The 24,821-nt window shown below is 56.0% G+C and overlaps 1 protein-coding gene across 4 annotated transcripts; it reads right to left on the bottom strand.

Moving 5' to 3' along the window:
• Positions 1-1,416: 1,416 nt before the first annotated feature.
• On the bottom strand, positions 1,417-24,090 carry Tpm4 (tropomyosin 4). 4 transcript variants are annotated; one of them, XM_078037742.1, is made up of 9 exons: positions 23,924-24,082; positions 18,190-18,315; positions 13,675-13,808; positions 11,015-11,132; positions 10,424-10,494; positions 9,378-9,453; positions 7,320-7,382; positions 7,172-7,241; positions 1,417-2,874 (listed from the first exon to the last, which is right to left on the bottom strand). In XM_078037742.1, the coding sequence occupies exons 1-9, from the start codon at positions 24,035-24,037 to the stop codon at positions 2,792-2,794; spliced, it is 855 nt and encodes a 284-aa protein (XP_077893868.1). In that variant the 5' UTR covers positions 24,038-24,082; the 3' UTR covers positions 1,417-2,791. The 4 variants fall into 4 exon arrangements, with proteins under 4 accessions (XP_077893868.1, XP_077893870.1, XP_077893869.1 ...); XM_078037743.1 differs by lacking the exon at positions 1,417-2,874 and adding an exon at positions 6,121-6,351 and having other exon boundaries at positions 23,924-24,090; XM_078037744.1 differs by lacking the exons at positions 18,190-18,315; positions 23,924-24,082 and adding an exon at positions 17,667-17,930.
• Between the last annotated feature and the right edge of the window lie 731 nt (positions 24,091-24,821).

Below are 24,821 nucleotides of genomic sequence, written 5' to 3'. Positions count from 1 at the left end.
TAGCCAGCCAGCCCATGTTTAAAGCCATCCCTCCATATTTAACGGCTTTCTGGTCATCTGCCTTTGGATTTGTTAAAGGTACTTCAAATGCAGTTATGTCCACCACTGAACTCATCTATCCAGACTAGCTTGGCCTGAGTGAGACCTGTCATCTTTGACATCTTTCTTTGATCTCTCACATCAAGGTTCTTAGGAAGGTTCAGAACAGCGTTTGAATCTTGCTCTCCCATTTCCACTGTCACAGGTCATCACATTTCTCCACTGGCCTCACTGGCCACTCCTCTAACCTAGATACACCCTGCAGTGTGCTCATTTTAAAACACTTAATCTAATATCCATCTGTTGTCTCTCAGCTGGGTAAAAAAAAAAAAAAAAAACAAAAAACTTCACCCTAGTGTATGCCGCCCTTCACAGGTCCTCAACTCGCCTTGTATTCCACCCACACTTGATGGCACTGGGAACTCCCCAAGAGCTGGGCCACGTCAGTTAAGGAACACTGGACCCTTAAATGCTGAAGTGCAAAGATGATTAAAACAGGATCCTGAGGTTAGATTACAACCCAACAGGGTGGGGAGGGAGGAAAGAGGTACTTAAAGGAGGAACTTCCATATAGTATCGGTGGGTGGGGGCTTAGAGGAGAGAAGTAAACTGTATTCAACCTCCCCCACACCTGCCACCTACATTACATTTACATTTTAAAGGCTTTCATTTCTCTTTGATTCCTTACCTCCCCTCCCCAAGCCAAGATCTTGAGTAAACTAAGAGAGCAATTCAGGTAGTGAAACAGTAGTGACTTGACACTCTCCTTTCTAAATTCCCTGCCACCCACTTGGCTAAAGTTTAAATTACTTTCTTCTGATTACTTCTTCCCTCTTATTTCATGGAAGGCACTACTGTGGATTGATTTTCCCAACTTGTTTTCCCTCCTGTCTGCGAGTCCTTCCTGATAATGCATGCAGAGTGGCATTCCCTCGTTCTGCTCTGATCTGCTTACTTCAGTCTTCAGTGCTTCTCCACTCCTAACCATGCTAAGTTCAGGTTCTCATCAGTGTGGACCCAGCCTACCTTCCAACTGTACACGTGCTTCCCTTTAATTGTGAAGCCTACAGAAACCTTACTCAGGCAGATCTTGTACTTGTCGGACTCAGGCGGTAGAAACCACCTCCCATGTTCTCACATCTATTAAAATCCTACTTATTCTTCACAACCTGGCCTAGGCAGGACTGAGGATCACAGGACAGGAGCTTCTGAGTAACTGAGGCTAAGCACACACTCTGCAATAAGGAGATCACAATCTATCGTGAAGTCATGGTACAACGCAAAAGTTCTTGGCACAATTACCCTCTCTTTCTACCCAATTTACATTTGTTAAACCCAAATGCTGTATGTCCCCACCCATTTTGAAATTCACACAAATTGTCATTTATGTAAAAATTTATTTGACCAAAATGTAGAAAAAGTGATACTATTACATATGATACAGTCGCAAGAATCTAAAGAAAAGTGTGGATTTTATTCAGCTGCACAATTTGCTAGTGTATCTCCTGGGTAGTGTGATGCTTAATAAATAGGAGTGAGGGGCAGGGGATTTGGATAAGCTGGAAGCAGGGTGAATTTGGTCAGAATTGTAAACTCAAGTTGGTCCCCACACCGTTGGGGAAATGTGGAATGTTTCAGCTCTGAGATGTTGACCGAGAAAGCAAAAATACAACAAAGCCAAAATGTGCAGCCCCTGCCTCAAAGTTCTCCATATCCAGTTTCATCAGGAGTTTCTTGGTCTTTTATTAACTTGGTCCCAAAGAAGGAATTCAAATCTTGGATAATTTGTCATTCCCTGATGGATGGAGATGACGTCAGGCCAATTACTTTTCTATATCTACTTTGCTGCCAGAGAGACCCCTTCTGCCCAACATGTTTGTTGACAGGAAAAAAAAAAAAAAAAAACTCTTCTGTGTAATTTATGGATGGCTAGCAGTCTTTTTGATATGGCTGACCCTAACAGGACTGTACTGCACAGTATTCCTGCTCAGGTATGGCCCCAAGAGCCGACAAGCTTGGGTCATTATTAGAATAAGTAAGACACTTGCTCATCAGAGGACAACTTTAGAATGAAAGAAAAATGTAGAACATAGCATCAAGGATTTTCCAGGCAATCCCTGGGTAAATATTGTGACTATTTCCCAAGCACTGTCAAGCTGACTGCTCCAAGGATATGTATTCTGCACAGTGGAGTGTGGAGAAGCGAGGGATGACTAGGTTTATCTATGGTTCATGGTTTCCCACGCTGGCTCTTCTTTTTTTTTTTTTTGCTCTGGATGGGAAATCCCTACCCATTTTATTGTGATGGTCCCTAGCCTCCTGTAACTTGGCCAACAGTGACCCAGAACCGTTACACCCTTTAGCATCTTAATCAACCCATGACTAGACATCGGAGCCTATTCTTGGAAGTGTGGGGTTGACTATATTCCCAGGAACCAAAGCCCTCCATCTGAAGGGAGTGTGCTCGTATGAAACGCCCTGCCTACCTTAGGAATAAATGCAACTTAAGGATAAAAGTAGAGCTCAGAAAGCTGGTGCCATTTGGAAATTAAAAAAAAAAAAAAAAAAGGGAGGAATTAGATTTAACTGGTGCCCAAAGCTTCTTTGATACAAAATATTTGGTCACATAATCATAATTTGCTTGAAATCCCAGCAAAGCGAAGATGCAATAACAAAAGAAAACTTCTTACAAAAGAAGAGAAAGACATGGAGCTCTAGGTTTTCTGTTGGAACAAGACTCTTCCGGTTCTGGTTATATACAGTTAAGTTCATTTAGTGTCTGATCCAGTGTCTGATGTAGGCCCACGTTCTCTTCTTTGGCCTGGGCAAGTTTTTCTGGTGGAATCAAGAGGAGAGGGAAAAATGAATTAACAAGCATCTTTGTTAAAGGGGAAACAAACAAACAAAAGTCTCTAAACCTCAAACTACCAAAGGGCAAATCAGAGCAAATACTCTATTTTAATTAGAGCAGAATACCACAGAATAACAGGGACCGAGAACCCAATTTTGAAGTCAAGTTTGCAAGATAAAATACAAGGTGCCCACTCAAACTGAGTTTCATACAGACCACAAATAATGAATCCCTAACATTGCATGAAATAAACTGAGGCCAAAAATATTACTGCTTTGCCTGTCTGAAATTCAAATTTAACTCGGTGTCCTTATTTTTATTTGATAAGTCTGGCAACTCCAGAGTCAGAGCACCTGGATTTAAGCTCTGGTTGCACCACTGAGGCAAGCGAGTTAGATCTCCAGGTCTGCTTCCCCGGATGTCAAACTGGGAAATGACCTCAGCGTGTGACATGGGGAATAAATGAGAGATCCTTCAGAACTTGCGGAATGCTATACAAACTTAAGATCTTATCAGTCCTAGTTTTGGGTGCTTATAAGTCCCCCCCCCATGCCAGTTAGTGAGTGGCTGACTCAGGGTAGGAAAATGTGACCCTGTAACCCCTCTTTCCTGTGGAGCCTCTGGGAATGGCTGTCTAAATTCCAGGCATAATTATGTCACTGTATCTGTGTACCCAGAGCAATGGAGCCAACCCCCAGGTAAATGCAACCCTCAGGTAAAGTCAAATTTCATATCTGAAATCTAAGCCAAACGACAGGAATGTTACTGAGAAATTGAACTGATTCAGGAAAAAAAAAAAATGGTGGGGCACATTCCAGTGGCTTGGGAGGCTGAGGCAGGAGGATCAGGAGTTCAAAGCCAGCCTCAGCAAAAGTAAGGTGCTAAGCAACTCAGAGACCCTGTCTCTAAATAAAATACAAAACAGGGCTGGGGATGCGACTCAGTGGTTGGGTGCCCCTGAGTTCAGTCCCCAGTACCGCCCCACCCACCCCCCCAAAAAAAGAAAGGAAAAAAAAATCCCACTAAGAATGACAGAGCTCAGGACTGGTTTGCAATTGAACAATGGCTGATAAGGGACCAGGCTTGAGTCATTAAAATACTGAAGAAAAAGCAAAATACCTCCTAAAATGTGGGATGATCGACATGGAAATTTTCAGAAAGAAAAAAAATAAAGGGACTGCAAAAGAGGGCAGCTTTGCTACGGCACCTCTCCTTCCATAAGGGACTTAAGGGAAAGAAGTGACTGCGACCTGGGGTGACTCAGACAGGGCGACCTGGGCCTATCCAGTGTGGACTAAAGGATGTTAATTAAATGCCGACTCTGAGCCAGGGTCTCCATTGTCTCATTCTACCCTCACAGTAACTGAGCCAGCACCTTTACTCTGCAGGAAAGCTACGTGGCTTGTTCAAGGGTGCACAGCTGAAGTGATGGGCGAGGGTTCCAACCCACATCTCACTGCAAACCCTGAAGCCACTTCCCCCTGGCACCTGGATTCCCCGCTTCTGTTTTTATTAATTAGGTATGAGATGAAATGGCCTTCCCTTCAAGTGTTAATTGTCCTTCAGAATTGTGACAAGGCTCACAGCCATCAACAGGTAGTAGCACTGGTCTCTGGGAATGAAGCTCCACCCAGGTGCGGGTTGGAGAGACTGGACAGGCAGGGTGGGTGGTTATTTCAAAGGGTGGAGGCTACCCATGTCTGGAGAAATCCCAGCAATGAATGGAGCAAACACAGACCACCCCCTGGCGTCTAATCTCTCAAGGGCACAGGTGAGGCGAGTGGCCGCTGATGGTTTGCCACTGGTTCAGGATAAAGGGAAGCAGGACAGAGGCTGGAGGGAAGGACATGGGCCACTGGGGGATGAGTACAAGGAATCGGGACAGAAGTTCCCATCTGACTTTAAAACCAGAGGATGAGCAACAAGCTCTAGTGACCCCAAACTGGTGCTCTAATTGGAGATTTTCATGCCATCTCCAGGTTCAAAGGAGCCAGGGAGGTGTGGCCGGGACAAAGTGCCAGTGTTTCTGGGATACTCTGAGGTGGTATCAGGAGATGGTACGCAGGAGAGAACAACTATTTGAAATTTGAGCCTCTGGTCACTTTAAGCATGAACTTTTAACCCCACAGGCCATCTTCACTGCCTCACCAGAGTTAGGGTTAAGTAGAAGGCAAGGGACAGATCTTAGGATCTTGGGCACCTTGCCTGGAGTCAGGAGATGATAATGTCACTTGTATTCCTGTGTGTGTGTGTGTGTGTGTGTGTGTGTGTGCGCGCGCGCAGACCCTGGACCTAGGGCTTTGGGCATGCCCTGCCCTTCTTTTTGAGACAGGGCCTCACTAAATTGCTGAGGCTGGCCTTGAACTTTCACTGCTCCTTCCTCAGCCTCCCAAGTTGCGGGGATTACAGGCTTGGGCCACAGTACCTGGCTGACTCCCCAGCCCCGCCCCCTTTTTTTGAAATGGTCTCACTCAGTTGCCCAGGCTGACCTTGAATTTGTAATCCTCCTGCCTCAGCCTCCAAGTAGCCGGGATTAACTGGCTTGTGCCCCATCAACCCGTGGGATGTTCATTTTTTTTTGTGGGGGGCTGGGAACAGAACCTGGGGTCTCACACATGCTAAACCAGCGGCTCTACCCTGCGCCACACTCCCGCCTCCCAGGGCGCTCTTCAGTGCCCCTGTGAGTCAGCTTTCTAAGGGCAGCGTGTAGAGGTGGACTTTGCTGGTGAACTTGCTCCCGAGGGCGAGAGCTGGATGAGTATCGCGTGGACAGTGGAGACATGGGGAAGACCGGTCAAGAGTATAACAGACAGAACGAATGAGAAGAGGAGGGACCAGGAGACAGGACGCCACTGCCGCTGTTTGAATGCGTAGCTCGCACCCCATCAAGGGTGGCCCCGTTTTGGTCACAGGCCTGCGTCTCCGCAGGTTCTGCCGACTCTGTTAAGATGCCCAAGAGGCTTGGAGAGAGGAGTCTCCATCCAAAACAATTTCTATTTAAGGCGAAATGACTGGCATTCAGATGCACTTGGCTCATGCCACATGGGAGGGCTCGGCCAGGCTGGCTTTTGTTTTCGCATCTTCAGAAAAGAATCACGTGGGCCTGATTTTCCCTCTTGTCATGAGCTCCTCCATGGTGAGTGAGAGCCCCCACCCACTGCCTGTCCCAGCAGGTCACAGGCACTCAGCTACGACTCAAAGGTGGCAGAGAAAAGGCAAAGGAAAGAAAATGAGGAAAGAAGACGAGGGTGGCCTGTCTTTATTCACTCAGAGTCACAGACACGTCAGAAGAGGCCGTGAAAGATCAGACCAGGAGACAGGAGCCCCAGAGCGCAGGCCCCCCCACAGAGGGAGGGCGGACTTCGGCATTGCTAGGGCTCAGAGAGAGGTCATGTCGTTGAGAGCATGGTCCAGCTCCTCGCTGATGGCCTTGTACTTGAGCTTCTGGGCATATAGCTCATCTAGAGGGCGAAGGTCCCCAGGGAGAGAGTCGGAAGGAGAGGTTCAGGGAACAGACGCGACGGTGGGAATGGAGGGCCACAGGTGAACAGCGAGAGGAAGGAAAGAAGTGAGAAAAGGGCATGAACAGGAGGAGCCAAGCAGCGCGGAGACTCACGGGTGGTGTGAGGCTCTGCAGGGGACGAGCCTCAATGAACCCGAAGAGAAGGTGACTAGGAGTGGACAGAGCTGCCCCCACAGCTGCAGGCCCCAGTCGTGTCTGATTTCCAAGGATGTCACCCAGCCCACAGCTCACACTGGGAACCGCCATTCTCCCTTCCATGGAAATCTCGCTTCCCAAAGCAAACCCAGGGACACACAGTCTGGAGAATGGCTCTGCCTCCTGGCTGGGGGAATGGCAGTCTGGGAGACTTTGTTTTAACCCCATTTCTGGAATTCCGGGCTATTTCATGAAGAACAGGGGACTGAAGTTAACATTAGAACCCTTCAACAGGCAGGGCGACGCGGGGCACCAGCCAGACTGGCAGAGCAGGGTCTACTGACGGGGGTCCTAGTCCTCTGGATTTCCTTTCTCTTACATTGAGATCCGCTTCAAGCTCTCTGGCAGAGAGTCCGTAAAAAATGCAAAGCATTTCCAAAAAATGCCAGGCATCTCTGTGAAATGAGCAAGTTGAGGAAATTCCAAAGACTCCCTCCCTCTGCACTCCATCGACACAAAGCCCAGCTCAGCCCCCGCGGAATCACCCCCGCTGTCCACCAACTGTCCCTGCATATGTCACGCAGGGGGAGCAGGACGGATACTCTTAGATGCCAGTTTCATACCTTCCAGGTCGTCGATCGTCTTTTCCAGTTTGGCCACTGTTCTCTCTGCAAATTCAGCACGGGTCTCGGCCTGGAGGAGAGGAGAGTCAGAGCAGGACCAGGGCTGGGGGGCCCAGGGGACAGAGCTGGGGGGCCGCACCACACTCACCTCCTTCAGCTTGTCAGACAGAAGTTTAATTTCTTCTTCATATTTATCCTCCTTTTCAGAGTACTGCGGGAGACACCAAAACATGGCTTTGTGAAACAGAGGGGCACAGGCAGACAGGAACGCAGGTCCCCCGTTCTCTGCAGAAGACTGAGTGCCTGACGCACGAGAGCATGCTCAGGAGCCAAGCCCAGGCCGCGCCTTTCAGGAGGAGGGAGGTGGCCCTGAGCTGGGCCTGAGCTCATCACCCGCCCATGTTCCCAGGGAGTGGGGCGCACGGGCCTCTGGGAGTGCATGTCCCTAAGTCTGTCCACCAGCTCCCCCAAGGCAGAGCCTGCAGAGTCGGTTCTGGGTACTCATCTCCCAGTGCTTGTCCCTGACTGTGTCCCCAGCATGACATGCTCCTTTCCCCATGGCTACCTGTCAATCATCTCAGGTTAATATCACTAACGTTTAAGAACTGCCTGCCATGCTCCTGCCACCGTCCAGCACGGCTAGATATCCTCAGTCCCATTTTCCAGATGACGAAAGGGCCATGGAAAGGTAAGTATTTGTCTAGGGTCACGTAGCTATAAAGTGACAAAGCCATGAGTTGAGCCCAACTTTGGAATTTGTGTTTCTGGCTGGAATCACAGGGGTACCCTTGTCTTTCCCCTCTTCCATGCTGGGGATGGAACCCGGGGCCTCATCTACGCTAAGCAGGAGCTCCACCACTGAGCCACACCCCAGCCATGCCTTTTTTAATGTCACCTCAGTGACACTTTTCCTAAATTTCTAAGGTCCCTCTGTTGAATTTTCAAAGAACTATAACTTTATTTTTTTGGTAGCAGAGGACTGAATTCAGGGGCACTTAACCACTGAGCCACATCCCGTTTTTTGAGACGGGGTCTTGCTAAGTTGCTGAGGCTGAACTCGCCATCCTCCTGGCTCAGCCTCCCAGGCCTCTGGGATTACAGGCGTGTGCCACCATGGTGTCAAGAACTACAACTTTCTCAGTCTCTTTCACTTTACTACATTCTGAGCTCTTCCAGAGCAGAAACCATACATGTGATCACTGCGACAGCTCTGTCCCTGGCTAAGGCCACATCTGGCTTGCACACTGAACTGCAATTATTCACTACATATGCTGGGATCAAACATCCACCAGGCACATGCTGGTATGGGAGACCCTGCCCTAAGCAAGATAGATGTCGTCCAGCAAGGAAAGCACACATCGATTGGGTCATTATAATAAATGTGACAGGGCTGGGGTGAGGCTCAGTGGTGGAGTGTTTGCTGAGCACACACAAGGCCCTGGGTTCCGTCCCCAGCACCGCAAATAAATGACTAAGTAAACGCGATAAGCCTAACACCAGGGATAGAAGCAGGTGGGGCTCCACAGCAGGGAACCCCATAACCCGGCTGAGAAATCAGGGGAAGCGTCGTTGAAGGGGCGAGGTGTAAGCAGAGATCTAAAGGATGAGCGGGGTTATCAGGCAGAGGGGCGGAGGAGGCCACCGCAGGCTGCGGGAATAGCTGCTTCAAAGAACTGGAGGGGACACAAGGACGGGAATGTCCACGAAGCTGAGGTTCTGTGCACCTGGAGGGTGGCAGGAGGGAGCCTGCGGAAGAGATGAGGCTGGAGCTCATGAGGCTGGGCCACCACGAAGGGTGGACAATGCTCCTCATGGGGTCTGCTCTGCAGTGACTGCTCTGGGCACTTTCAACCTAAAAAGCTAATTCCACCTGCATCATGGATACCTGGAGGACCCGGAGGACGCAGGCAAGAGCGAGGCCTGGTGCGGCTCTCCATTTATGTGGTTTTGCTCGGATCCTCCTGAGAGGATCCTTTCCAGGTACACGAGATGGAAGTCAAAGATGGTGCTAAGACCCCCACAGAAGAGGACCCAAGACCTGTCAGGAGAAATCCAGCCCCTGGACAGCTCGTTCTGGAGGACCACCCTGGCTGCTGGGCACCCAGGTACTATTAACAAGTAAAGGTCAGATTGCTGACCCCTGGCATGTTCCTGAAGAGACAACAAAGTTCACCCCGTCACCCTCCAGCTCGAGCCAGCCACCAACCTTCTCAGATGCAGCCTCGAGCGATTTCAGATTGTTAGTGACATTCTTGAGTTCTTCTTCCAGGTCCCCACATTTTCTACAATGAGACAAAGAACGTGTGTGTTTTATCTTCCCGAGCTGCAGGCAATTCCTTTAAAAGAAACTTTCAAAAGGAGCAATCCACGCTGCCCAGGGCCCCCAGAAGGAATGTGGGAAAAATGTGAATGGAATTTTCTAGATGTGATGCTGTGTACTTATCAAAACCCCATCATACCGGGCAGAGGCAAGGCGGGCCAGGAGCTCTTGGAGGTTTGTAAAGCACTCCTGGACTTCCGCCAAGGGCAGGCAACAGGACTGTGAAACTGGTGGTGACCGAGGCTGACTCCGGAAGGTGGAGGAATGAGATGGAGTGTGGGGGCCGGGGGGGGGGGGGCAGCGAGCAGAGCTTACACGGGACACTCCAGGAAGCAAGCTTGGAGTGGGTTTGAGAAACCAGATCTCTCTCAGCTCTGCAGGACGCTCTCTGGAGCTGGATTCCTCATCCAAGGCCAAGGGAGGAAGTGTTTTGATTGTTGCAACTTGTGAGATTCTGGTCAAGCTTCTCACCTCCCCGCCAAGAACGTGTCAGGGGCCCAACACTGACGTCAGGAGCAGAGCCCTGAAGCGCTAACGCGCAGCCTGCTCTCTACACTCTCAGCCCCTGAGCTGGCCTCGCTGGGAAACGGGGCTTCTGCGCTACCACCTGTCTCACTGCTCTTCCCCAGAATCTTCCTGGGAAGAGAAGTCATGAGCAATGCTTCCCGGGGCATTAAGACAAGATACTATGGATGCAAAAGGAGGGAGGAGGGCTGGGCTGTCGCTGAATTGGTGGAGCGCTTGCCTCATATGCACAAGGCCCTGGGTTCCACCCCCAGCATCATCAAAAGAAAAAAGGAGGGATGAGCCAGGAGTCCAGGTGCCCGCCCACTGGCACAGAGACCCAGCCAGTGTCAACGCCCAGCACAGCCACCTCCCTTGGGTTCCACCCAGGGAGCCAGCGGGCCACGCAGTCCCATTCTGCCACTCACAGTTCAGACACCTCCGCACGCTCCTCTGCCCTCTCCAGTTCACCCTCCAGGATGACCAGCTTCCGAGCCACCTGCAGAGACAGGACCCCGCTGAGACCCATCCCCACCATTCCCCACCGTCCAGTTGGAAGCGCTCTCCCCAGTAGGTGGCCAGGCCACGCAGCCCATGCGCACCAAGGGGCCTTCTGCTGGCCCCCCTCACATCATGGTGGGCCCGGAGGGAACCGCGACCCTCGCACAGGCCCCAGAGGTGAAGCAGACAAGGAAGGAGAGAGAGCTGGACCAGGGGGAGGAGAGAGGGACCGCAGGGACACAGCTGGGGCCACAATCTGCAGCTTTTGCCAAACTGTGCCAGAACATCGGACCCATGTGAGGGAGTCGATCCCTCGGCTTCTCCAGCCAAGTTGGACGAGTGACCTCAGGACTTCTTGGCGTCAAGCAAGATAGTTTCCTAGCCAAGGGGCTGTCACTGCAAAAACAGATGTGCACCCAGAGGCTGGCGGTCCTAACCCGGGGCTTCCTCCAGCCCGTGGTCCTCGCTATCGGCAGCGCCATTTCCTCCCGCTTCCTGCCCCCGTGGGACCCGCTCACCTCCTCGTACTTGCGGTCGGCCTCCTCGGCGATGTGCTTGGCCTCTTTGAGCTGCATCTCCTGAATCTCCATCTTCTCCTCGTCCTTCATGGCGCGGTTTTCTATCACCTTCATTCCCCTGCAAGGAGCGAGCTCAGGATGAGCTGTGCGCTCGCCCACCCCGCCCCAGGCTCTCCTGCCCTGCGGTCACCGGGCACCACCGGTCACAGAGCTGCGGAGATGAAGCCAGCCGCCAAGCTCACGGCCACGGCCCCTCTGCTGACTGCCTTGACCTGCAACCGCCCCCGCGAAGTGGCTCCATCACCCCCATTTCACAGAGGTCACGTGACTCCATCACCCCCAGGCCCAGAGGTCACGTGACTCGCACAAGGTCACAGAGCCAGTCAGTGGCAGAGCTGGGACCGAACCCGGTCGTCTGTGCGCTCCTTCTAGACTCTTCTCAGGAATGTAAGGAGGCATGTGCTCACCACATGATAGCTGTCACTACGGTGCGACCAGAGGGCCCTGCCAGTGGCTGTGGGAAGCTGAGTAGGAGCCACGGACAGTGCTGTGGTCGGCCACAAAAGGCTTTCCAGGAGGGGACGTGGCTGTTGGGTCAGAGCGTACGTAAGAGAGGCCACAGTGAACATGAGGGAAAGGGAGCCCACGTGGGGGACTGTGCCAGAAGGCCCCGAGGATGGGCAATGTGGGAACCTGGCGGTCAGGGGGCTGCCCGAGTGACAAGCTGAGGTGTTTATGCAGAGGGGACACGGGACCGAGGGTTTCAAGACAGGATGTAATAAAATGACAGCCGGCCTGCCTGGGAAAGCAGTGAGAGGCAGGCCCACGAGCCCCAGTCCAGCGAGCTCAGAGACGAGCTTCAGAGACCGAGCTGCGCACCATCGGAGGCCACAGTGGAGAATGCCGCCCTGAGCTCCCGGGCAAGGTCACAGTGCGCCAAGGTCACAGTGCGCCAAGGTCACAGTGGGGGGCACTGAAACATTGTCAGGTAACCTTCAGGCTGTGCGCTGGCTGTCACCCCTAGGGTGGCTCGTCACTGTGTACACCCCATATCCCCAACCCGAAAAGCCTGAAATCCCAAACACCCTGGTCCCCTCATTTGGGACAAGGGACACTCAACCTGCACGGATCAGGTGAGGATGAAGGGGTCTGAATGACAGGGAGGCACTTAGAAAGGACGCATCCTGGGGACAGCTGATCCTTCCTGCGACTCGGCTGAGCAGGAAGTCGGGGAGGAAGAGATAAGTGACAACTCCGGAGAGGAGGCCCACCAGGACTACGTGTCATTGATTGTGCCTTTCGTGCCACTCCCCTCCGTCCAGGAAGCACTTCTCTGGCCTTCGCCACAGTCTCAGCCATCAAAACGCCTGCGGGTACAGGGCCTGGCCCGGCCGTGGGGGGCTCGCTGGAATGTTTATTGAGGGGAGACCCTTGTGACCCTGAGATGGGAGTGACTTGCTCAAGGCCCTGTGGTAAGGGGCAGGGGAAGGACCTCCGGCTCCAAGAGTAGAGTCCTTTTAACCAACGCAGCAGCGTCCCCCAAGGGTGACACTCAAGGCCTCTCTGGTGACGTGCTGCAGACAAGCAAGCGGCCTTCCCAGGCTCAGAGTGGCGTGCGGAGGCCCTCTGTGTAAGATGTCCAGCAGGTGTGACCACGAGCTCGTGCCGAGGCCAGTCCAGGCTCCGGGCACCACCGAAAGGGCCTCTCCATTAGATCCTGGTCACTCTGTGGCTGCCTGAGCCGCCACCCTGTCCATCTAGGGCATGGCGAGCAGGGGCCGCGGCGGCCTGTTCCCTCCCCTGGCTGTGCCACGGCCGGGGAAGAAGCGTCCGCCTCGGAAACCTGCAGTCAGCCTCCCGGGTCCCCGGACGGAACCTGCTGGTTCATGACCAGGAGCCCCATCAGAAACGAAGCCTGCGGGGAGCTTACACTGGAAAGCCCTCGTGGTGGACAGGTCAAGTGAGGATTCTGGTGACTGTGTGGCAGAGATGCAGTGACCACTGGCCCGGCCCACACCATGGCTGCACAAGGAGCCCATTTACCACCGCACAGAGGCCGCTGCCTCCCAGAGCCGCACAATCTGCCCTCAGTCCTCCGAGCCAAGGCGTGCCAGAGGACGGTCCTGCTCCCAGGACAGAGCGCCCTGTGGAGGCCCGGATGCTGCAAATGCTATGGGGGCGGCCCCATCCGTTGTAAGGACATCAGTGGCACTGGTCCCTGAGACACAGCTGGCACCACCCCGTGAACATCTGCAGATGGCCTTGACAGCTCTCATTTCCCGTTTTCTTTTTGCACAGCACTAGGGATGAAACCCAGAGCCTTGGACATGCTGGGCAAGTCTCTACCCTGAGCCAGGCCCCAGCCCCTTTTATCTTTATTTTGAGACAGGGTCTTACTGAGTTGCTGAGGCTGGCCTCAAACTTGCCATCCTCCTGCCTCAGCCTCCTGAGTAGCTGGGATTACAGGTGTGAGCCACCACCCAGTTGTCCCTCTTTTCACACTGCCCTGAAAACCCATGTCGCAGGAACACTGAAGAGAGGTACCATGGCTTTCTAAGGAAGTATCCCTCTGCGAACTGACCACTGCTCTTTTTGCTTTTCTCTGGGAGGTCAGCAGTGTGATCCCCGGTTCACGGAGGCCACCAGCCCAGTGTCCTCACCTCTCGCTCTCATCCGCAGCCTTTTCTGCCTCCTCCAGCTTCTGCAGGGCAGTGGCCAGCCGTTCCTGGGCCCTGTCCAGCTCCTCCTCCACCAGCTGGATGCGTCGGTTGAGAGCTGCCACATCACCTTCGGCCTGGGGAGGTCACAGGTGCGGGCAGGTTAAGAAGCAGCCACCCGGCAAGAGCTCCCGCCTCCCCTCCGCTGACCGAGTCCCAAAGGCCATCCCAACCCCCCCCAGAAGGAATCCATCCTCTCTTGTCCGGAGAATTTAAAATGACACATCTTCCCTGAAAACATCAGGAGACAGCCACCCCTCAATCAGGGGACGGCCAGTCGATACCGTAGAGGGACGAAAGGTGCGAGATCATGCATCAATGAAAATAATAATGACAGGGACAATAAGAGGCGCACACCAGGGACCTGGGACCCAGGGTGGGCCTTTCAGGCAGCTCACAACAGAGCCACCATCGGGGTGTGGCTCTCCTCTGAAAAAGACACTGAGTGTGTCACCAGGGCTGACCGCAGGACTCCCAGGAGGCAAGGCCCCTGGTGACCTGGTTTACCACGTCCCACCAAGCCCTGCCGCCACACACCCGAACGCAAGACTCGTGCACACACGGAAGGAAGCCCACGTGCCGGCCCTGACCAGCAAGGTGGTGGCAGTGGGCAGCACAGCTGGAAATGTCCTGGACGGCCTCTGGCAGAGACCACGGGGCAAAAAGGCACAGAAAGGAAAGACGTGGCCACAGGCGCGGAGAGGTGTCTGGACGCTGCTGCTGCCCGGCCTTCCAGGGTGTTTTCACCCTCCAGGAGGAAGCTTGGCCAAGGGCATAAAGCAGGAACTCTGGGTCAAAAAGCGCCAGGTCGAATCTGGGCCTTGGCCTGGGGCAGGTTGCGTCACCTCTCTGAGCCTCTCTCCTGCAGAGCCTGATGACCTCACAGGACTGCCATGAGGGCTGTCACTGCAGGGCATGGCCGGCTCAGCCCCGACACGTGGGAAGGGCCACGCAGCCCTCAGAGTCTCACATCTCACCCATTTCACAGATGGGGGCACCAAGGGCCCTGCTAGGGGAAGTGGTCTGTTCAGTGACTCAGCAGGTCAGGGATGGAGGCCCCGGAGCCCTGGCTTTCCCAGCCCCACATCCCTTAATCCTCTGGGGAGGGGGACTTCCGCCAGGCCACTGGGGCGGGCATGGCCACCCTTGGAAAGGAATGCTGAGACAGTCACGCAGGGCCAACCAAGAGGCGAAGCACATACCTTCTTCCTATCTAGACAAGAAATCTCGCAAGTGGGAGAGACTATAAAAATGACTGGGAACCACGCCCTGCCCGGCCGGGTCTATACATCAGAAAATAGGAGTCACTGAACCAGGAAGGTCTGCGGCCAGATCCCCGCAGCAAGGACACACCCACGGGGCCTTCTGACGGATGCGCCCCTGAACCAGCAATGTGGAGAGCGGTTGAGGGACATCTTTAGAAATACCACCTTTTGGGCTGGGGTGGTGGCTCAGCGGTAGAGCACTTGCCTCGAATGTGCAAGGCCCTGGGTTCAATCCACAGCACCACATAAAAATAAATAAGTTATTCTGTACAACTACAAAAAAAATTAATTAAAAAAAAGGAAAGAAATACCACCCTTTGGGGTGGGGCTATGGCTCGGTTGGCAGAGCTGGCTTGGCATGCACAAGGCCCCGGGTCCAATCTCCAGCATTGCCACCAAAAACAGAAACAAAATCACCTTTCAATGAGGAGGGGGTCTTTCTTTTTTTTGGATGCTGGGGAGGGAACCCAGGGCCTCTCCCATGCTAGGCAAACACTATCGCGGAGCCCCACGCCAAGCCCGGGCACCTCTCTTGACTGCACGACTCTTAAGTCTGCCCAGCACCATTGGCAACTCGGGGAGGAATCTGGGGTTTGTTTTCCTTCAGTGGTTTTCAGGTGTGCATTCAACACCGCTAATTCCAGAACTTTCCCTCCAAAAGAAACCTATCCTGAAGACACAGGAATTGATTTTTAGCATCGCACAGAGGTATCTGATTCACAAATTGTCTAAAAAATTAACTAGTGAGCAGCCACGCTCTGAAATCAAGAGCCCCGAGCTGCGCACACCTAGGTGCTGCCTGCACAGGCGTACATATGGATTTTTGAAAAACTGCTAGTCACTGCTAGTCATCCTGGGCTCCACCCCTTCCTGCAATCAAAGCCTTCCACACGCTACAAAGGATTTTCCTTATAAGGTAAAAGAGGCTTGCTAGATACATGTGGCAAAGAAACAGGAAGATGTCGGTTAATCACACAAAAATCTAAATGAAACCAGCTGTTGGGAGGCAGGCCCAGAATCCTGCCACACGCCGCCAGCTCCTGGCTTTCTCTTCCAGAGACTCGGGTTTTTTTTTTTTTTTTTTCCTCTCTCCCAGTTCTTTTCCCTGAATCACCAATCACCTTCAGGCTTCCCCTCTCCGGACCTAGAGAAGCAGCTCTGTAGAGTGAACTTTAAAGAAGCCCCAAACTCTCCAAAAATATCCACCCTCCCCACCGGACTGTCTCACTCCTAAGTCTTGGCTCAGGGCTGAGGGCCATTTTGGAGCAGAAGTAATTGTCCTCTTGTGAGATGCCTTGGGGTGAGATCAGAGGAAGGGTTAGGACGCTTTGGTGTGTGAAAGAGGCCAGAGCAGCTACTGTTTGGGGGCTGACACGGTTTCCAATGTCTCTTCCAGCCAGAGAGCCCTTACAGGATTAGAGGCTGCAAGCCAGGCCAACACAGAAGGGCCTGGGAAGGGGACCAGCCCCAGCCTGGACTCGTCCCAGGACTGCCATGCAACCACCTGGCCAGGATCTTTCCTTTTCTGGGATCTCCACCCTGAGCCCCGAGTCCCAGTCCCCCAGCTCTCAGGTCCCGGGGCTTCCACTGCCCCTGCCCCACACACCCCTTGTCTAAGTCCCAACAAACTCTAGACCCGGCCTCCCAGCCTGGCCTGGCCCAGGAGCCCCCGGAATGCTAACCACACTTCGTTTGTTCCTCTAAAAGACCGTGAACTCTTTCAGGGCTGGAGGGAGGGGAGAAAAACGAGTTGAGCACCTACTATGGGCCAGAGCCACACACAGCTGGTAAGCACTTTGAGAAGGGATTAAGATCCAGATCTGTCCCCAAGTCCCAAGTGTTGCCACCCTCTCTCCCCAGGGGCAGTCAGGGATGGAGAAGGGGTGCTGCGGCTCCCTTCTCTTTCAGACCTGTCCTCCCTCTAGCTCCCTCCCGCCAACGTGCAGCAGAGGCATACAGTAGGTGCTCAAAGGATCACAGGTGGAGGGCCCCTCGCGAACATTCCAAGGGCCTTCTGGAGGAAGGCGGGGTCCCGCGGCCCTGGCTGCCCAAGGGACCAGCTGGAGAGAAAGGCCGGCGGCTCAGGGCTGCACTTCCGCCCCCCGCCTGGAGCAGACACGTCGCCGCCGCGCCCCTGGGAACGGCTGGGAAAGTTCAGCGGGAGCCGGGAAGCCACCGGGGAAGCGAGAAAGCGCGCCGCCCCCGCCCCCCGCCCAAGTCCAGCCGGCCGGCCCAGCCCCAGACAATGGGAGCCGGCCTTGCCACCCCCGCGCCCCGCCGCCCGGTCCAGTGGCAGAGCCCCTCGGCCGGGGACTCCGCGCCTGTCCGGACCCGGAGCCCAGCGCCGCGCACCCCCTCCTCCACCTCCCCAGCGGGGGCTGCGCACCCCTCTGCCCCATCCCCCCATTTCCCGCGCGGCCGGCCTCGCCCGCCCCGGATGCAGCGCCCCCTCCGCGGCCCCCGCCGGAGAGGGAGGATGGCGGCGGAAGACAGGGGGACTCGGCGGGCGGCGGCCGGGGAGCTGACGCGGGGCCGCGATCGGGGAGCGGCAGGCCGGAGGGCGCCAAGGCGGGCTCCGGGCAGTGACGGCTGCAGCCGGGCGCGCGGGAGCGGGAGAGAAAGGAGAGCGCGCGGCTGGGGGTGCGGGCGCGGGGCGCGCGGGGCTCTCACTTTTTCGCGCCGCTCGCGCTCGCCGTCCAGCTCCCGCTGCAGGCCCTGAGCGCGGTCCTCCGCCTCGTCCGCCTGCTGCTGCAGGGCCTGGATCTTGCGTTTCACCGCCTCCAGGGAGTTGAGGCCAGCCATGGCGCGGAGGCGCGGGGGCGCACGCAGCGGGCGATCGGCTGGGCTCGGCTCGGCTCCGGAGAGAGCTACAGCAGCCGCGCCCCGGCCCCCCAGCCTTTGCCTGTGCCGGGCCGCCCCCGCCTTTCCCCGCCCCCCGGCCCCGCTGCCGTCGAGGCGATGAGGTCACCGGGGCCGGCCGCCGACGTCAGCACCGCTGGGGGAGGGCCTGACGTCGGCACCGCTGGCCGCAGCTGCTGGAAAGTGCCCCTTTTCGGGACTTATTTGGAGAAAGCGCCGGGAGGCACCGCCTTCTCCAACTGGTTCTCCTCCTCTTCCTCCAGCGCTGCCCGCCCGGCCAGCCCTGGGGCTCCTGCCTGCCCTGCCTCGGGCACCCCCAGCACTGCGCACTTACGTCGGAGGCTTTCTTCTCCGTCAGCTCCAGCTTCTCCTGCGCGTCCTTCAGGTCCTCCGAGTATTTGTCCAGCTCATCCTCTGTCCCTTTCAGTTTCTTCTGGAGGTGCGTCAGCTCCTCCTCCACCTGGGGACAGATCGGGGGACGCATCAGCCTGGGGTGCCACCGTGCCCCTGCGGTACAGGGTTGGCCCCCATATCCACAAAAGTCCTCTGGCTCCCCTCCTCTCTGGGCATGGGTTTCCTCATCTGTAAAACAGGGATAACAATAGTACGCACCATTCAAGAAATGCGACCTGCCCAGGGGTTTCCGCATCCCTCCCTTGTCCTGGGGACTAAATGTTCTTAACCTCACTGGGGTCCCTAGTCCTGCTGGGGACTCGATCACAGCTTTGGGGTAATTGGTGTTCCCACAGGTTTTGCAGAAACACTGCTCATTCAGTTTTGCACGACAATTTCAGGCTTTTGCAAAACCCTCTAGTGATGTGGGTTAAGCAGGAAGGGGAACCTCAAACTCTGGATCTGGACCCCTCCTCTTTTCCTCAGTCTACCTTTCTGTAGGCCTGTACTCCGCATTGGCAGCCAGGGAAACTTTCCAAAGAGTATGGCTGCCCTTTCTCTGCCCAGAACCTGCCATGGCTCCCCATTGCCTGTTGCCCTTAGCCGTGCCCAAGGCAGTGGATCTCAAGACTGTCTCCCAAAATTCTCCAAAGGGCTCCGACCCTGCACCCCAACTTCTAAACTTTGGAGACTTGGCTAGAAGAAACCAACCGATCAAAAATCATTATCTTTGAAGGCTCAGGTTAAATCTTTACCAATGTTGCATATTTGGTGTATGTTTATCTTAATTAAAATGTCCGCTATCTTTTCCAGATTTTTAGTCCTTTCTCTTTATCTTGAGAGTCTTCCCTGGCTCCTGGTTTGAGGAGCTCCTGAGTCTGGGGGATACAAACCACAGGCCCCATCACCTCCATCCCCATTACCTCCACCACACCCTCAAATCAACTCAGACCCCACACTGCACCACCCTCCAGACTGGGGTGGCCACATCCATCCCCTGGGCTGGTCTGACCGTGGTCTCTGCTGGTCCGACCCCTGCTGTTGTCCATGCTCCTAGGGGGAGCAGGCAGCCCAAGACCCTGCTTCATTGTCCTCCTTCCAGGAGGAGGCCCAGAAAGGTGAGGTGGCTTTTCCTAGGTCACACAGTACAGAACTGGAACCGGTTCCTCTGAACATAAACACTATCAACTCTATACTTGTGTCCCCCCCACCCCAAACCTGTATTTTGGACCCCAATCTGGAAGGGATGGTATTTGGAGGTGGTTGCCTTTGGGATTGGATTAGGGTGAGGTGAGGTCTGGAGGGTGGAGTCCCCATCACGGGATCAGGGGCCTCAGAAGAAGAGGAAGGGACCAGTGTTCCCTCGTCCTCTCCATGTGAGGACACCGAGGAAGGTGGCTGTCAAGGAGCCCAAGAGCCTTCCCCACAGCACACCTGCACCTTGACCCTGGGCTCCCAGCCTCCAGACTGGGAGGAAGCATGGCCGTGGCTCTGCTTAGAGCTCCCGGGGCGGAGACCCAGCTGCTGTCCTGTCCCCCACGCCAGCCGGGCTGTCCTCCTTCCTCCCCAACTGGCTCCTGCGCCTGAGACTTCTGGAGCCGGCTGATCCCACTCTCCCCCAAGAGGTGAGGTGCCGTGTGGGTGTGAGCGTGCGCGTGAGTGAGTGTGCGCACACTAGCGTGAATGCTTAGAAGGTCCTGCCCCTGGTCAGGGCCACCCAGACTCGCAGATCCTGAGTCCTGCTGCCAGGGCTTCAGCTCAGGTTGCTGAGGTGGCCCGTGAGGGTCTCTAGCTGAGGTGCTGCCCAGAGCAGGGACGGATGGGTCTGCTTAAGTCACCAGGGACCCCCGACTCCCGCAAGAATATTCAGTCACGGGAAGGTGACAGGGCCCAACCCAGTGCCAGCAGCAACTCAGACCAGAGTCAGGGTCTGCAGGTTTTGGCCTTTAACTCCAGGTAAGGACTGACTCCAAGTCCCAGCTATGTGACCCCTGTCCCCTTTTCTGACCTCACTTTTCCTCTCTGACCTGGTGGCCTCTCACCATCCTGGCTTTTGAACTTCTGCCTTCATGGAGAAAACGAGACAATCTTCTTTTTAATCTTTTTAGTTGCACAGGGACACAGCACCTTTGTTTTGTGTATTTAAGTTTTTTTGTGTGGAGCCGAGGATCAAACCCTCCCGCGTGCCAGGCCAGCGCTCTGCCCCTGAGCCCGGGCCCAGCCCCAGTCCTAAGCCAGTTTCCTTTAAGACACTTCACAGATCAGTCCTGACCCAGCAACCCCTGTCTCCCTTCGGGATCACAGCATTTACTGGGCACCGACTGTGTGCCTGGCTGGTGTGGGGGAGGGGTTCAAACATGGGTTCAAACAAGGCACACTGGGTTCCTGGGGTGTGAAGATGCTCGGCTCTGAGGACATTTGGACAAGAACTGGTGGGACCAGCCGAGGGTGGGTAGGAGGCTACTGAGCGTCTCAGAGTGTCCCAGGCGTGTTACAAATGCCATCTCCCTCGAGTCCCCGTTCCAGAAGGACAAGTCGAGTCTGAAAAGGGGAATGAGGGTGTCCAGCAGCGGGGCACGGGAGTCCCACTCTGTTAAGTAACTCGGGGGCTGGGGCCCAGGGGCAGGGCGCCTGCCTGGCATGTGTGAGGCCCTGGGTTCGATTCTCACCTCCACATACAAATAATAAAATAAAGGTCCATTGACAACTAAAAAAAATATTAAAAAACAACAACAGCAAAACTACCTGCTTGTTGGACTGCTGGCCGAGCTGTGCCCACGGCTCCCCACCTTCTGCCGGGGGGACTCCTGCCCTACCCCCCCCCCGTCCCCCAGCCTAGGGCTCCCTGGAACCACCTCCCCAGACCACTGTAGGAGAGTTGTCCAATGACCCAGGGAAAGGAACCAGCCCCCCAGGGGCGGGCGGTGGATCTGCAGACCCACGCTGTGGACGGGCCCTTCCTTCTGACCCAGTTCCACCCAGGGAACACGTGCTGGGACGTGCAGCTCTGCCCGGCAAGTTGCTGACCTTCCCTGGGCCTCAGTTTTCCAGCCTGTGAAATGGCCCGGAGGGTCATGGAGCAACTTTAGTCCATGTAAACGGGCCTTAGGGCCAGGCTGAGGCAGGATGTGGGGTCAAAGGCCAATGATGGCGGATGTCACTGCCCTGGGAGGGGAGTGGGCAGGAAGCAGGCAGGCTGGCCTTCCATGTCCTGTTCCCACTGGACCGGCAGGGATGGGAATCAGGACTTTGCTCCTTGTCCCTGAGGGTTGGGTTGGTCCCAGGTCGCTTTCTCTCTGGCTTCCTGGAGCAGAGGGCAGGCTGGGCAAGGTGACCCCTCGCCACCGCCTCCGTTCCCAGGCAGGGTGGACCACTGGCCCTGTGGGGCTGTGGCTTCCGCCTTGGGGCTCTGGGACCTTGGATTCCAGGCCTGGCCATTGGAAAACTCATCTGCCACCGGGAGGATCCCAGCGGCTCCGGAGGCTGAGGCAGGAGGATCACGAGTTCAAACCCAGCCTCGGCAACTTAGCGAGGCCCTAAGCAACTCAGTGAGACCCTGTCTCAAAACAAAAGAAGGGCGGGGGATGTGGCTCAGTGGTCCAGCACCCCTGAGTTCGACCCCTTGTACAAAATACTACTACTTACTACTACTAATAATAATAATAACAAAAGAAAGAATGAAATCCAGCCAGAGACTGCAGCACCGTGTCTACCTCCAGGGTCAGACAGTGGGCTAGAGGCTTAGAGGACCTTCCCTTCTAGCGCGTGGCTGCCTCTGGAGAGGAGCTGTATCAGTCACCCACACCTTAGTGAGAATTGGAGCCACAGGCTTTGCGCTGCTCCCTGGCTAAGCCGCCCATGACGGGGCTAAGGGTTGATGGAGGGAGCCGGCAGGCCAGGGCCCAGGCAGGACGGGTCTGTGTTTGCCAGGGAGGGGCCCCGGGAAGAGGGAAAGGAGTGTGGCCGGGAACACTGGGGTGGAGTTGGCCCACATGGATGTGTCACTCAGGGCTGCCCTAGGAACTGGGGGATGGGAGGGCCAAAGAGGAAGCAGGGCGGGGCAGGAAATAATCCCCTGTGCACAGGCGCCCGGCCAAGGCCTCCACCTGCACAGTCACCTCTGATCCTCCCATGCAGCCAGGAAGGCCCCAGTGACGTCCCCACCTCACACAGGTGCCACCTAGGCACTGGGAGGTGAGGGCACCCAGTGACCAAACTGATGACATGAACCGGGCCTGGCTTGGGCCGGCCTGGCCCCTGGTGTGGCTGTCCTGGGGGACGACGGGGGCTTATCGACGTCCTGCACCATCTCAAGGGCCCAGCAGGTGGCCCGGGATGGCGCAGCCTGAGGAAGGGCACCCCGGGAGGGCACAAGCCCCTTCCTTCCTTCTGCCATTCCCGCTGTCCAGACGGGACAAGTGACTCTTGCTCCACCCCGAGCCCCAGCCTTGGCCCAACCCGGCCCCGTCCACTGAACCCCGTCCTGAGGGTCTCCTGGGGTCTCCTCCCTGGAGCTCTGGCTCTGCGTGGGCTCCTGGGCTGCTGGGGTGGGAAGCGGCCTCCCTCCTGCCCCGGGCCATCACCTCCTGACCCTGGGACGCCAGGACACGCTGGGATACACAGCCCAGCGGGGTCCCCATGTCACGCCCTGCTCAGCCATCCCCTCCTCTCCATGCACAGAGACATCCCAGGGGCTGGGTGGTGGCTCGGGGGCAGAGCACCTGCCTGTCACAGAGAGGCACGGGCCCATCCTCAGCACCACGTAAAAATGAATAAAAGAACAATAAAAAGACAAAGGAAAAGACACACACGTCAACACCACGTCCTCCCGAAAACCAGTCACCCAGACACACACCCCGACAGAAGCTCAGTCAGCCCCCGCGTGTACACACACACACACACACACACACACACACACACACACACGGTCACCTCCATGCCCCCACAGCCTGCCTCCCACTGTCCACACCACACACCACACACCGCAGGCCACACACTGACCAGTCCTCGCACACACCTCCGCCTGCCCACAGTCCCCACGGGAACACACACACACCCACCCCCCAAAATGCTCACATGCAAACACACGACCCACAGAGAAACGTTCAAGCACACACAAATACGTGAATACAGAAAAGTCCCCACGGGCACACACTAGCACACACACACAGAGATGCTCGCCACGCACAAATATGCACAGGCACACAGAGGTGTTCGAGTGCACACACACACACACTCACACACACACTCACACACACTCACACACTCTCACACACAAACTCACACACACACACACTCATACATGCACTCACACACAAACTCACACACACACACACTCACACACACACACACACACACACACCCAGCCTCCCCCTGGGGCACACAGCCCCTGCCCTACAGCACCTTCCCTCTCCAGCTCCCTGGGCTCCCGCTGGCCCTGTGGAGGCCATGTCTGGTCACTCCTGATTCCCAGCCCAGGGACACCCTCCCAGGGAAGACAGCGGTCCCCTCTGTCTCTGCCGGAGCATCATCCCCGGCCCCACCCTGGCACTCAGGTACCAAAATTTCTGTGACCTCCACCCTCTGCCCCAGCACCTACCCCACTTGGACTGCAGAGTGGGCACAGAGAGGGCGCTGGGCAGCCCGGTGCAGCCCAGCCAGCCAAGGCCACTCACCTGCTTACACTTGTCCTCGGCGGCTTTCTTGTCCGCCTCGGCCTGCTCGGCCCTGTCGATGGCGTTCTCCTTGTCCAGCTTCAGCATCTGCATCTTCTTCTTGATGGCCTCCATGGTTGGGCTGCGGGGGCGTGGGCCCGGGGGCTGCGGCGGGCTGCGGGCTGGAGGGTGAGTGAGCGGCAGGGTGCAGGAGAGGGCCTTATAGGATCGGGGTGCGCCCGCCCTCCTGCAGGGCGAGTCTTGGAGGAGGCCCAAGCCCGGCCGGCCGGGCCAGCCGCCACTCGCTCGCTCCTCGGGAGGACTTGGCCAGCTCACCCGGCGCCCGCAGCCCTCGCCTTATTTGGGCCTAGGATTTTCTCAAAGGAGGAGAAAGAAGAGGCTGGGCAGTTTCCATTTTTAACCTGGTGACCCAGGTCCTGGTCCCGCGTGGGCATGAGGGCACCGTGTGGGCCCGGAGGACCTGTGGCGGCAGGGCCTGGGGTGGGGGTGCACCGGGTGGCCCCGTGTCCCTGGCTGTCACTGGGAAAAGTGAGGCGGGCGTGTGGGTGGGTGCCCAGTCCTGGGAGTGGGAGCCCAGACGTGGGAGTCCCGTTTGTCCTTCTCTGGGTCCTGCCTCTGGGTTTTAGGGTCAGGCCTCTGTCCCATTCCTAGCCACCACCCTGGGAAGCCCTCCCGCATTGCCCCCACCTCTCTCTGTCCCTCTCTCTCATCACCTCCGCCTTTCAGTGACCCTCCATCTCTCTCCATCTCCCCTCCCTCTCCTCCTCCGTCTCTGCATCTCTGTCTCCATCCCTCCTGCCCACCGTGTTCTACTGCACCCAGCTCACCAGGGAGACCACCAGCCAATCAGTTGATCAATCGGTTCTTGGAAACTCTTGGAGCCTGGGCAGGCTCCTTA

Source organism: Ictidomys tridecemlineatus, chromosome 2 (assembly GCF_052094955.1).
Source record: "Ictidomys tridecemlineatus isolate mIctTri1 chromosome 2, mIctTri1.hap1, whole genome shotgun sequence".
Lineage (NCBI taxonomy): Eukaryota > Metazoa > Chordata > Mammalia > Rodentia > Sciuridae > Ictidomys > Ictidomys tridecemlineatus.
The sequence above is the reverse complement of the archived record's forward strand: the minus strand, read 5'-3'. Positions and strand labels throughout refer to the sequence as shown.